The sequence below is a fragment of the Sus scrofa genome, chromosome 3 (genome assembly GCF_000003025.6).
Source record: "Sus scrofa isolate TJ Tabasco breed Duroc chromosome 3, Sscrofa11.1, whole genome shotgun sequence".
Taxonomy (NCBI): Eukaryota; Metazoa; Chordata; class Mammalia; order Artiodactyla; family Suidae; genus Sus; species Sus scrofa.
Window position 1 is genome coordinate 35,579,211 of NC_010445.4, and position 13,308 is coordinate 35,592,518.

A 13,308-nucleotide genomic window follows, 5' to 3' on the forward strand; every position below is an offset into this window, starting at 1 on the left:
AAATTTTTTTTTATCTTTTCTTTTCTCTTTTTTTTTCTGGAATGGTATTTAGATCTAGGAAGAACACAGCAGGAAAATAAGTCCTCACTGAGGCATCAGTCATAGAAATGAGGTTTGGTGATGACAAATTGAAATGTCAGCATTATTAGCAGTTTTGCTTGGAAGCTGTTTGATACTGATTTAATGATAAAACAAGAAATAGGACAGATTTGCCCAGGGAAGGGGGATGATGACTCGGGAAAAATGGGCTAACATTAAAGCAAGAGAAAGGGAGAATAAATATTAGGCCATGTGTCCTAAATGTGATAACTTGGGAGTCTTCCCCAGAGGAAGGGTTGAAATGCCTGGAGAGACTCAAGGGGAACAGATGAATTAGCATGCATTGAGTTATAGAATTTCAGCATTGAAGACCTAGGGAGGTGGCCACCTGTACGTTTCTTTATGTAACAGCACCTCACGAAGAGCTGGGGAAATGAAAATCTCTAACTAGTCCATTGGTTTCATACATTCTCCTCCCATTGCATCCATGAATGGCCTTGCAAATATCGGGAGCACATGAGATCTATAAGCAAGAGTGTGCAATGCAAGTTTAAAGACACCAATCTTTAAAAAAAATTTAGTGTATTTATGAATTTCTTATTTTAGCAGAGAAACTTCTCCTGGAGATTTTTTTTTTTTTTCTGGTGGTCTGAGTTTCTGCAGACTCTTTAAGTAGAGAGCTAATTATTTTGAGGAAAATGCCTTTGGTTGAAGAAAGTCACTAAGATGGGATCATTCGGAGTTCCCGTCATGGCGCAGTGATTAACGAATCCGACTAGGAACTATGAGGTCGCGGGTTCGATCCCTGCCCTTGCTCAGTGGGTTAACGATCCGGCATTGCCGTGAGCTGTGGTGTAGGTTGCAGACGCGGCTCAGATCCCAAGTTGCTGTGGCTCTGGCGTAGGCCGGCGGCTACAGCTCCAACTGGACCCCTAGCCTGGGAACCTCCATATGCCGTGGGAGCGGCCCAAGAAATGGCAAAAAAAAAGACAAAAAAAAGAAAAAGAAAAAGGTGGGACCATTCATTTGATGACATTAAAATAGGCATCAATCTTTTCTGCTTCTTGTGTGAGCATACGTGAATGTACATGGAACCAGCAAAGACCTGTGAAGGACATTGACGGTGAGTTTGCTCTAAGTACACGCACACTGGATTTCTTTTAGCTCCTGAGGATTCGGTAAGGCTTTGCCATTCACCAACCTGGCTGAGTTTTAAAGACGTGAACATGGAGTGCCAGCTTCATGCTTGCAGAGAACTGGTTCTGAAGACAGAACAATCTAGACAAGCGAGTTGCTAGATATTCCTTTTCCGTTTTCTGTTTCTTTTTTATGACCGCACCCACAGCATATGGAAGTTCCGAGCAGCCCTTGTGACCTAAGTTGCAGCTAAGGCGACACCAGACCCTTTTCACCTCCCAACCTGTGCAGGGGATCAAATCTCACCTCTGCAGTGACCAGAGCTTTTGCAATCAGATTCCTAACCCACCGGAGCCACAGTGGGAACTCTGCTAGCTACTTCTTAAGAAAAGAGAGTATTCTGCAGTAGCTGAGCAACAGTCTGCAGAGGACAAGCCCCACAATATATACATGGAAGATGTTGCCCTCAGTGTGGGGTTCCAGAAACTATAGGCTGGAGGATCCTGGGACAAAGGATAAATTTGTCCCTCCATTTTATTTTATTTATTTATTTATTTTGTCTTTTTGCTATTTTCGGGCCTCTCTGGCGGCACATGGAGGTTCCCAGGCTAGGGGTCGAATGGGAGCCACAGCCACCGGCCTATGCCAGAGCCACAGCAACTCGGGATCTGAGCCGCCTCTGCAACCTACACCACAGCTCATGGCAACGCCAGATCGTTAACCCACTGAGCAAGGGCAGGGATCGAACCCGCAACCTCATAGTTCCTAGTCGGATTCGTTAACCACTGCGCCACGACGGGAACTCCTGTCCTTTCCATTTTAGATTGATGGGTTGGTACATAAAAATAAGCATAATTTTATTTTGTGTTCCAAGGTTCTGTATCAGCGATCTGTACTGTAGAAGCCTTTGCATTTGGAAATGGGAGAAGGTAGTTTATGGGAAGTCTTTTAAAAGAAGGAATCATTTTTAAAATGATACAGGGTGTCTTTCACCTTTTGCTTTAATGCAAAACATTAATGTGCATTAATTCCTTGACCTTGGATGTGAGTTCAAGATTTTTGAGTGTTGATTGAAAGCCCTCGTCATCTTCCATAAAAACTTCATCCACATTCCATAGTCTCCAGGAGAAGTCAATCAACTGTGGTCCAGAGGCCAAACGTGGCTCACTACTTGTGCTTATAAATAAAGTTTTATTGGAACACAGCCTTGCACATGCAGTTTGTCTATGGCTGGGTAAGCGCCATAAAGGCAGTGTTGAGTAGTTGCCGTGAAGCTTTTCATACTCATTATCTGGCCCTTTACAGAAGAAAGTTTGCCAACCTCTGATCTATACTGTCTGTTCTGGTTTTGTTTAATGTAATGTCAGAATTCCAAGATGCATCTGAAAGATTCTGAGTGCAGAATCTTTCCAGATTTCTGAGGGCTCTTTCTTCCATTAACATGTTACCATCCTCTCATCTGCAGCTAATCCCAATAATTTTTGAGGCTTGCTTTCATAGAATGTTTCCAAAGTGTTAACTTAGTTTTCGCAGAAACAGCTCTTTTTCTTATTGCACTCATTTTTCACCAGTTTACATAATATTCCACTAAATAATGTAATTATAATAACAAGTGCAGCTGGCAGAAGCAGGTCTGGGAATAAATACAACTGACTCTTGGCAAGAAGACACCTCGACGGGTGAAGAAAAAGGTAGGTCTGTGTAAACAGTCTCTCACAGGATGCACAGGCATCTGTCAATACGTTTTAAAAGGGACTGGATGCTGTATGTTAATCTGGCAGGTTTGATAAGTGGAGGCCAATTAGCGAAGTTTGTGGGTTTTCTTTTTTTTTTTCCCCATCCATGTCCTTTTACACAGCATCTCTCATTTCAGGAATTTACCAGCTTCACACGTACCATTTGTGTCATGGTTATTTGACAAATGCCCATCTTCTCCGCTAGCCTATAAGGTTTGCGTTTAGGAGAATGAGAACCTTCAATTTGGGTATATTATTCTATCTGCATTATCCAGCCCAGTGATAGGCATATGGTTCATGGTCAAAAGGTATTTCTTGATGGAGTTCTTCTTGTGGCTCAGCAGGTTACAAATCTGATTAATGTCCATGAGGATGTGGGTTTGATCTCTGGCCTCACTTAGTGGGTTAAGGATCTGGTGTTGCTGTGAGTGGTGGTGTAGGTTGCAGATGTGTCTTGGATCTGATGTTGCTGTGGCTGTGGCATAGGCCGACAGCTGCAGCTCTGATCTGACCCCTAGCCTGGGAACCTCCATATGCTGCACATGCGGCGCTAAAAAGCAAACAAACAAACACAACAAATTTCTTGAATAAAAAAAAAAAATGACAGGAGGTACTCTTACAATGTGCTGCCCTAAAACTAGTCCCCAAACCATGAATCTTTTGAAGTCACATGGCACTGCTATTTCCTTTCTTGCTTTTTTTTGACTTTTTTTTAGGGCCACACTCTAGCCACGTGGAATTTCCCAGGCTAGAGGTCAAACCAGGGCTGCAACTGCCGACCTACACCACAGCCACAGAAACGCCAGATCACAGAGTGAGGACAGGAATTGAACCCAAGTCCTCATGGATACTAGTTGGGTTTGTTACCACTGAACCACGAGGGGAACTCCTCCGGCTGTCTTAAGATCCATCCGGAGAAGGCTGGGCTTTAGAAGAGTGGGGAAAAGGTTGCTCTGATTCTGAGAGTTCACTTCCAAGGTGGTGGGGAAATTTCATTTTCTGATGCCCGGATGAAGGCACTGGGTTTAAGCCAAGATGATCATTAGCAATTTGCATGCTGCATCCACATCCCTCTTGTATCTAGCAGAAATGAGAAACTTACTTCTAACTGGCAAATTAAATATTGATAATGCAAATCTGCTCTACAATATCTTTCACAAGGCTGGCACCATAATTTCAGTGCTTCTAAAACTTCCGTCATTTGCATTCCAGTGTCACGATTTTTGTCATAACTGCAGGCAATCTGTAATATTATGTAGTTAATATTTATCTTTAAAGCAACTCATTTTTAACCTAAATAGATGTACTTGCTGAGGAAACTTTCTGTTGTCACTGCAAATGGAAAACCAGTACCGCTAGTCATAAGTATAAGTTAATGGCAAAAATTCATACCTAATAAAATTATTAAGAAACTTTTCCATACCACACTATGTTTTAAGAACTTCATATGCATTAATTATTTTAATCTTGGCTTGCACACACACACACAACTTATTAAATACGTGCAATGATTATCTCCATTAAAAGAGAAGGAATTCGAGGCATGGGAGATTTAAGTAACATGCACAAGCACTAAATTGCAGAGTCTAGATTTTTATCTCAGTAGGCCTAGCTCCAGGCCCCTAGTTTTTAACTACTATATTTTGCAAACAGCGTTTTTAAAGTCTGGATAGATGCTTTGGCTGCTGCAGGCTTTAAGCCTGAGGCACGCTCCGTTTCTGCTAAAAAGAGCTTAGAAATTGGTAGAGACTTGTTAAAGGTACTGCAGTTTAAACTGAGAGTTTCTCATTGACATAAAAAAGATTGCAAGAGAATTGTAAAGGGAATAATTTTCTCAGGGATCTGCTGTTTCTTACTGACTTGATGTTTTCATCACCTGAAGGCTGTGAGGACCACATAGGGGAGGTGTCTTACACTCTGGGAAATGCTGACTCCTTAATGGGGTCCATGAAACACACCTATTTCCCAGAATCTGTAGTTCATGCCTGGTCTCCAGGTTGGGAAGGTGCCACAGACATCCTTGCGGATGTTTACTTGCTGGCACTGGCTCTCCTTCTCTGATGATCTAGCCCTTCCTCAATAGTTGGCCCTGGGTGACGAGGTTTCTTTATATTGCTTCCCTTACCACAGCTGATGGGACCAAAGTGAGTGAGTGATGCAAGCTGGACAATCAGACCCTTTTCCAGGGAATCTGTAAGGAGGATTCACTAACGGTCCCTCCACCTGTGTGAACAAATGCACCATAAAAATTAGGGGCTAGAAAGTTCCATGTGCATAACTAAGATGAAGAGAGCCCTGAAAAACAAAACAGAGTGAACCCACAGAAATAAACAAAGAAAAGAGATAAGAAAAAGCTGCAAGTGTTCCGACAGCTTTCAGATTCTAAGCCCTGGTCCTTGTGAAACCTGAATGCATGCCTTTTCTGCTTAGGCTAGCCCACATCAGTCTCTATCCTTTGTTAAGTAAGTGGGAGGCCGTTTTCTTTGGAAGACACCATCATACTTTCAACTACAGGAAACTGCCCTTGGAATTGTTTTTCTCTTTAGTGTGGCGAGTGAGGTGGCAACTGATAGGCCCTAAACACCTGTGTTTTCTGGCCTGAAACTCCTAGCAGGAAGAGGAATGGGAGAACCATAGTGGATGCGCTATATTAACAATTGAGAACATGCTGAGGCAAGTGCTTTTTTTTGGAAGTGCTTTCTGTAAGTCATTTAATCCAATCAACAATACTTTGAGAAAGTCTTCCCACTTTGCATACAGGGAAACTGAGGCTGGAGAAATTCATAAGCATTTAGAACTGAGACCTTTCCTGCAATCCCACTCCTGGACATACCACTCAAAAAAACTACCACTCAAAAAGATACCTGCAACTCAGCATTCATTGCAGCACTATTTACAATAGCCAAGACAAGGAAGCAACCTAAATGTCCATTGACAGATGAATGGATAAAGAAGATGTGGTATATATTATATTTATATATATATATATATAGTGGAATATTATTCAGCCATAAAAAAGAATGAAATAATGCCATTTGCCACAACATGGATGGACCAAGAGATTATCATACTAAGTGAAGTAAGTCAGACAGAAAAAAACAAACGTCATATGATATCACTTACACAGACATAGAAAGACAAATATTATATGATATTGCTTATATGTTAAATCTAAAAAAAAAGATACAAATGAACTTATTTACCAAACAGAAATAGACCCACAGATGTGGAGAAGAAACTTATGGTCACCAAAGGGGAAAGAAGGGAAAGGGGATAAATTAGGAGTTTGGGATTAACTGATATACATTACTATATATAAAATAGATAACTAACAAGGACCTGCCACATAGCACAGGAAACTACACTCTATTTTGCAATGATCTATAAGGGAAAATAATCTGAAAAAGAATAAATACATATACACATATACAACCCAATCACTTTCCTATACACTTGAAATGACGACAACATTGTAAATCAACTAAACTTCAATTAAAAAAAATAGAACCGATACATGACCTAAGTCCATAATTGGAGCTGCTGACTACACCTAACCACCCCTCATACTATGCAACTCCTATGGTGCCTATTTGCCATATTACTGACAAGGATTTTGTTCTATCCATGAACAGATTCTGGTCCATCTAAGAGCCAAGGCTTTGGCTGCTCAGTTGTACCCTGACGAAATTTTTTGACCAGCTCCCAAATCCAACATCTGATAGTCACAGCACAAAAGATCCCTTTGTAACCAAATATTTCATATGAATACAAATAAAAGCGATCATTTGATTTCCTACTCTATGACCACATAATCTTTCCAGTTGGGAGAGGAGGGAGGCAGAAAGCTACTGAGGACATGTGATTTCTCTCTTAGCGGTTTATTTGCCCATTTCTTCGTTTCATTTGCCCGATGGGTAAATGTTGATGGGTGGGTTATGACAACTGCACAGATGGCACCATTGGCGTCAATTGACAGTGGTCCTGGGACAAGCTGGTGAATGCAGCTCATGGAGTCAGGGGCACTTTTAACGTACAGATTTCATAGCGAGCTGGTGTGGATCATGTCCCCAAGGGGTCCAGCAACAATTTGAAATATAAGCTAGAAGAAGGGTTAGCCTACGCTAGATTGGCAAAATTTAGAGGAATGAAAGCGTTTTCTGTTCTATAGTTTTCTCACTGGCAACGTGACTAATCCCAACAGTCTTCTGGGAAGGATGAGTCATGGTTGGGAGTAACTGGCTGGTGCCCTTCTCTTGGGAAGCAGTCGGGCTGGGAAGCTCATGGAGGATACCTCTGGGGCTGAGCCAGATACTGGAGCGAAGTGCCTCGTGTCTGCCGCCGATATCTGAGTCTAAGGGGGAATTAGCAAAGACAGCATCCAGGACGGTTCCAACGAGCAAAAGGCAAAATACAAAGAGTGCCAAGCTGGGTAGAAAAGTCAGGATGGCGGGATGTGATCTCTGAGATATGAAGTTGGCAGAGAAAACATCTATTTCAAATTCCACAGGGTTCAGACAGCTGCAGAGGCTGCAGACGTGGTTCCCGCAGTCCTGCACGCGGGGTGAAAGGCAGCTATTAAAGAAGTCGACGGGAACCCAGCACAGTGAGTGACACAGAGAACCCAAGTGGATTCCCTTCATGGTTGACTCTATTGGGAAATTCCACCAAAGACCTTCTCCTCTTCCAGCAAACCCTGTTTCCTTCCAGTGATAATGTTTCTGTCTCTGGGGATGGATCATGGCTGCCATAGCCAATCACTGAGACTCCAGGTCACTTTGGCAGTGATTGGCATTGAGATCGGCCAATGAGATTCTTCTTCTGCCAAGAAGGCTGCTGGGAATGATTTTCCTCCAACCAAAGCAAAAGGTCTGAGGGACAGGCTTCTCCTCCCTTTTCCTCCTGATGAGAACGTTGTCCTGTGAGCAAGGGATGCTTCTTCTTTGTCTTGGAAGAAGGAAAGAAAGGCCCAGAGAGGCACAAAGATTCCAAATCAATACCCAAAAGGCCACTGAATCAACTCTGGAACTGGGAGATGATAAAATGTTTTTATCTTTTAAATAATGCTTTGCTTTTCTATAATTTGCAGACAGTAGCATTCTAACTGAAAAAAAAAAAAAGATGTGATTTTCAAAGTATTTCTCAGAGTGTGTTCTGCATTCCCAAATGTTCTGTGATCGGATGAGTTTGTTTAAAACAAAAAGAGGGTATTATAGCCATCTCTTCACATTTCACTTGTGTACATTAAAGGCTCTGATAAGTCCTGCAGTTTTTTTTTTAATTTGACTTTCTTTACCTGTGTCTTTCCTAGAATTAAGCAGATAATATTTTAAAACATTTGTAATACCTTTCAGAATAAGTACCTAACATATTCCATTTTGGAAACATGAGTGTAGGGTTTGTGAGAAAAAAAGAAAAGGGAGCAGAAGGAGTGGGTCTTGGATGTGTGAATCCCTACACAGTGTCCACATGCACAAAACATGGGATGAGCAGCTGTATCTTTCTGTTTCCTGGACCCAAGAAAAAGGGGACATTGTGTAACCATCCACTAGTCTCTCTGAAATCTGATAGCATAACAGAAGGTACTCGTGAAGGATATACACTTGACAACATAGCTATGGTCCAACCATCCTGTATAGCAAGTCTGGAAATGCAGTTTGATTGCTGTATTTAAAACATGTTTTAAGAAGTGTGGCTGGAAGGCAGACATCCTTAAATGATGTTGGTAACTAAATAGATATCTATTTTTTCTCCCACTGTCTCGCTAAGGAAAAAAAAAAAAAAATCCTTTTCATTGAGATAGCCAGGCATCCACATTTCAGATAAGAGCCAGATTTTTTTCAAGAACGCTAAAAAAAAAAAGTGTGCCTCCCTTAAAAAAAAAATCACTTTAATTAATTTATTTTCAGATAGTAGAAGGGCTGAGTATAAACACAAGAGAAGAATAAGAAGAGGGGACGGACCAGGTAGAGAGAAAAAATAACACAGAAAAGGAGAGAATGGAGAAAATCACCATAGATGAGACACAGCTGTCAATGATGAGACAGTGCCTCACAATCCTGGGAGGAACTGGGTGCCTAAGATTCAAACAGGAAGGGAAACCATCACTGCATTCCCTTTGGTATCCTTCAAATTTTGAAGCACACAAATGTGTATTCTATGGATTGAAATGTGTCTATTGGCTCAAACCATAAATTACTTTAAAGTGTAAAAATGGACTATAACAGCCACAACAAACAAAGCCCCAGTCCATGATATTTGAGATGGTGTTGTATGGAGCTGGTGGAGTTCGCATAAACCATATGACCCATCCTATCAAATCACAGCTTGAATTTATTTAATAGCCTGGGTGGAGGCTCCATTCTTGTTCCTCCACCACACCCCTGTGGACATAATCCCCATCAGTGCCAAATAACAAACCCCTCGGACTGCACTCAAGCCCTCCGTTACCTCCTGCGTCCTTAATTTGTCGGACGAGTCTCATTTGCAACAGCGGTTTCGATTTTATCTTAATTCGGAGGCATTTCTCAGGGACTCCGGGAGACAAAAAGCACTCGTTCCTCTTAATCGAGCTCTGACCTAGTTCTGGCCACCGTCCCCACCCAAACAGGAAAAGAAATCTGAAGTTGCAATACATTATTTACTAGGATGAACCAGTAATTCAGACTGCAGGGAAAAGCAATAAGAGACCTCAGGAAAGCTTAAAACATCTTGAAGGCTGTTTCATGAAAGAGTCACAACTAATGCAGGCGCAGGTACTTAGGAGCGAAGTGGGTAGAGATGGGAGGTTAATCGAGAGGGCCATGCTGGGAAAACACATAAAATAAATATGCATAAAAGGAGAAGGAAATCTCAACCCCCTCTCCCAGTTCCCCGCAACTGGATCCTGTTGTGTGTTTTACATAAGGATTTAACAAACCTGATGCCAGAAGCCCCTGTAAAATGGAAATAACCCTGCAAATCATTGTCATCTCGAGACTGGCATTAAGTCAATGCTCTGAAAAGTTACAAGGCAGTACAGACATGGCATCAGAATGGCTGAACAAACGATGCAGATGCATCAGCTCTTTTTGAGCGTGAGGGTCCCTTAACCCCAAACCTCACTGTTAGGATTTCAAAAGTAGCAGGTTCCTTCTTTCATAACAATGTGGAAACAGGACTGTAAGACACACAGTCCAGTAATAATTGCCAATTTCCATCAGTGACATTAAAGACAGGCCAATTATGACTTCAAATTCATCCATCCAAAGCATGAAGCATTTAAAAAAATATATATATATATGTATATTTACATACACAAATGGAGGCGGGAAGAGGCAATCCAGATATTTCTTAAAATGCCACACCCAGGCCAGGAAGGATCTCAGCCATGACACCTTCACAGCAGAACAAAGCTAGCAAGCTGAATTTTTAAGCACACCACGCTCTCCTCATCTAGGGACCACTGCTTACATGGAAGGTACTTCAGCACTGAGAAAGTTCCATTTTTAGGAAGATAAATCGCCTAAGAAGTTCGAAATTCTGTCTCCTTCTCCTCAATACACAAATGCCACTAAAACGAAAAGGTCTACTGAGGACTCCCGTTCTCCTAGAAAATGCCCTTGACGTCTTAGTGGCTCACCCACCCCAGTTAACAGCCAGGGAGCATTTGATCCACTCAGCCAAGAGCTGGGCATTCACATTAAGAAGGCAGCAACACAGCCTTTTCACCTTTGTTATTACTTAGACCTCGTGTCGTACATAAAAAGAGTACAATGATGTCAAACAGATTCCAGAGGAGAAGTATTTATTGCTGGATCTAAATCAAAAAATCCATATCTACTATAATGGCACTTCAAAAGAAGATATACTGTATTTACCAGTTCAATCAATACTAAATTAGCCGGGATAAATATTTTCAACTCAACCAGTCTTAAGATGAAGCCTGCTATTTAGAACCCTGCGTCTGGAGAGAGACAAGGAAATTTTTGCTTATCACACAGAAATGAGACCCAGGAAGGATTTTACAAACAGATTCACCTACCCTTAGCTGCTCTCTTTCACAATTCATCTGTTGTCTTGAAACCTACAAAGAAAAGAAAAAAAAAAGAGGGGGGAATCAGAAGGTTCTGCATGAAAACAGCATGAAAGAAAATGGAAAGTTACTTCTAATCACTTGGTTCAAAGCAGACGCAGGATTAATTAATTATGCATTTAATGTTTTCTTTAGGTCCAAAAAGCCTGAGCTTCGCCTGGAGTTTCAATTCTGTGATCCAGGAGCACAGCTAGGGTGAGCCAGAAGCTTTTTTCTTTTCTTTTTGCTTTTCTTTTTTTTGTCTTTTTCGGGCCACAGGTGCAGCACATGGAAGTTCCCAGGCCAGGGGCTGAATGGGAGCTGCAGCTGTCGGCCTAAACCATAGCCACAGCAAAGCCAGATCTGAGCTGCATTTGCGACCTACACCATGGCCCAGGGAAACACTGGATCCCCAATCCACTGAGCAAGGCCAGGGATCAAATCCATGTCCTTGTGGATACTCGTCGGGTTTGTTACCTCTGAGCCACGACGGGAGCTCCATGAGCCAGAATCTGGAAGGTGGGTGAGAAGGAGGATACAACGGAGGGTTTGGGAGGCAAAAATCTGCCCAGGGTGAGGGCTCCCCTCTCTGCCCTTCTCTCCTGGTCGAACAGGTGCAGCATTCTTCCTGGAAGGCCTGCTCAGGATGGTTACCAGTGAGCACTGGGCATTACACAGCATCTTCGCCAAGCTAAGGGCTGAAGGATCACCTATGTGCTTTGGCAAATGGGGTGCAGTTTACAGTCCGGATCTTAGACAGCAGTATGTCTCTATCGGACCATGTTGGGGAGAATTCTGAGGTCAATGCTTATATCAGAGAAGGAAACCCTGATCAGTGTGTGCTATTTCCCTAAGCTCAAAAAAAAAAAAAAAAATAGATGAGTGATGTCTGCTGTCTGCACCATGCATCTGTTATCCCTGCCCTACCAAAATGTGCTTCTTAAGAATCAGAGACGCGGAGTTCCCATTGTAGCTCAGCGATAAGGAACCCAATTAGTATCCATGAGGTTACGGGTTCAAATATTGGCCTCGCTCAGTGGGTTAAGGGTCCGGTGTTGCCGTGAGCTGTGGTGTAGGTTGCAGACGTGGCTTGGATCCTGCATTGCTGTGGCTGTGGTGTACGCCGGCAGCTGAAGCTCCAATTCAACCCCTAGCCTGGGAACTTCCATATGCTGCAGGTGCAACCCTAAAAAGAAAAAAAAAGTCAAGGATGCATCTTTAGATTGGCCGTATCATTTACTGACTGAACAGGAAAAAATAGATAGGAGTTAAAGGAGTGGATGGGGTGGTATTAGTGTTTATGCCGAGGACGGCAGGTGTGATGTGGGGATTGATAAGCCCACCTGGGACGGATGGTCATTCTGTGTCTGTGGGGATTGGCTGGCTCCGCCTTCAACTCAAACAGCTAAGCTAAAATGAAACTCGCTTCTGCCTTCCCAATTTATTCTGTGTATTCCCAACATTTTTTTCACCAATGAGGTAGCCCCTGACTCCGAGCATCTGACAAAATATTGCAAGTTTTTGAAAATTTTACTAAAAGAGAAAAAGGTTTAGGAACTGACTTTTGATGTATATTTTACGTATTTTATATTGAAGGTTTCTTTTTTTATTTTCTCTAAAACAAAAATAAGGGAGTTCCTCTCATGGTACAGTGGAAACGAATCTGACTAGGAACCATGAGGTTGCGGGTTCGATCCCTGGCCTCACTCATGGGTTAAGGATCCAGTGTTGCCCTGAGCTGTGGTGTAGGTGGCAGATGCAGCTCGGATCCCATGTTGCTGTGGCTGTGGTGTAGGCCGTCAGCTGTAGCTCCGATTAGACCCCTAGCCTGGGAACTTTCATGCTGAGGTGTGGCCCTAAAAATACAAAACAAACAAACAAAAACAAAACAAAACCAGGAATCATTATTTAGGATATGCCAGAGCCCTGAATCTATAAGTCAGTGCTTTGCTCTGCCCTTTAGCCCAGAAATATCACCTCTACAATTTGCTCCTAAGAAAAACAGAGATACACACAAATGTGTATCTATGTGTCAATTAACTGCAGCACGATTCATTTTAAAGTTGTAAATCTTACAACCTGTAATAGAAAAATTAAAAGTAAATTATAGTACACTGATAGGACACCAAAACATGCAGCGTTTTGAACCACTGTTGTGCAAAACAGAGAGACGGGAAACGCTTAAAAGGCACTGTTTAGTCTTTAGTCTTTGTTATGTTGTCTTCAACAAAAGACATTACAAAAGTGCGCAAATGTTATGATTCTTGTTTTGTGCTAAAAACACAGTGCGATGGACTATTAAAGAAAGGAAAGATAAAAGGCAAGAAAGAAGGAAAACATTCCAAA

General features: G+C 42.2%; 1 protein-coding gene across 11 annotated transcripts in view; it reads right to left on the reverse strand.

The window, feature by feature from the left end:
* The window catches only part of RBFOX1 (RNA binding protein, fox-1 homolog 1), a 2,271,070-nt gene that overhangs the window by 640,508 nt on the left and 1,617,254 nt on the right, over nucleotides 1-13,308 (reverse strand). For all 11 annotated transcript variants that reach the window (XR_002342915.1, XM_021088068.1, XM_021088065.1 and 8 more), the window contains one exon: nucleotides 10,933-10,974. Coding sequence is in view for 10 of the 11 variants with exons in the window: in XM_021088068.1 (XP_020943727.1) it covers nucleotides 10,933-10,974 (42 nt within the window). In the remaining variant the exon portion in view is untranslated. The remainder of the gene's footprint in view (nucleotides 1-10,932; nucleotides 10,975-13,308) is intronic.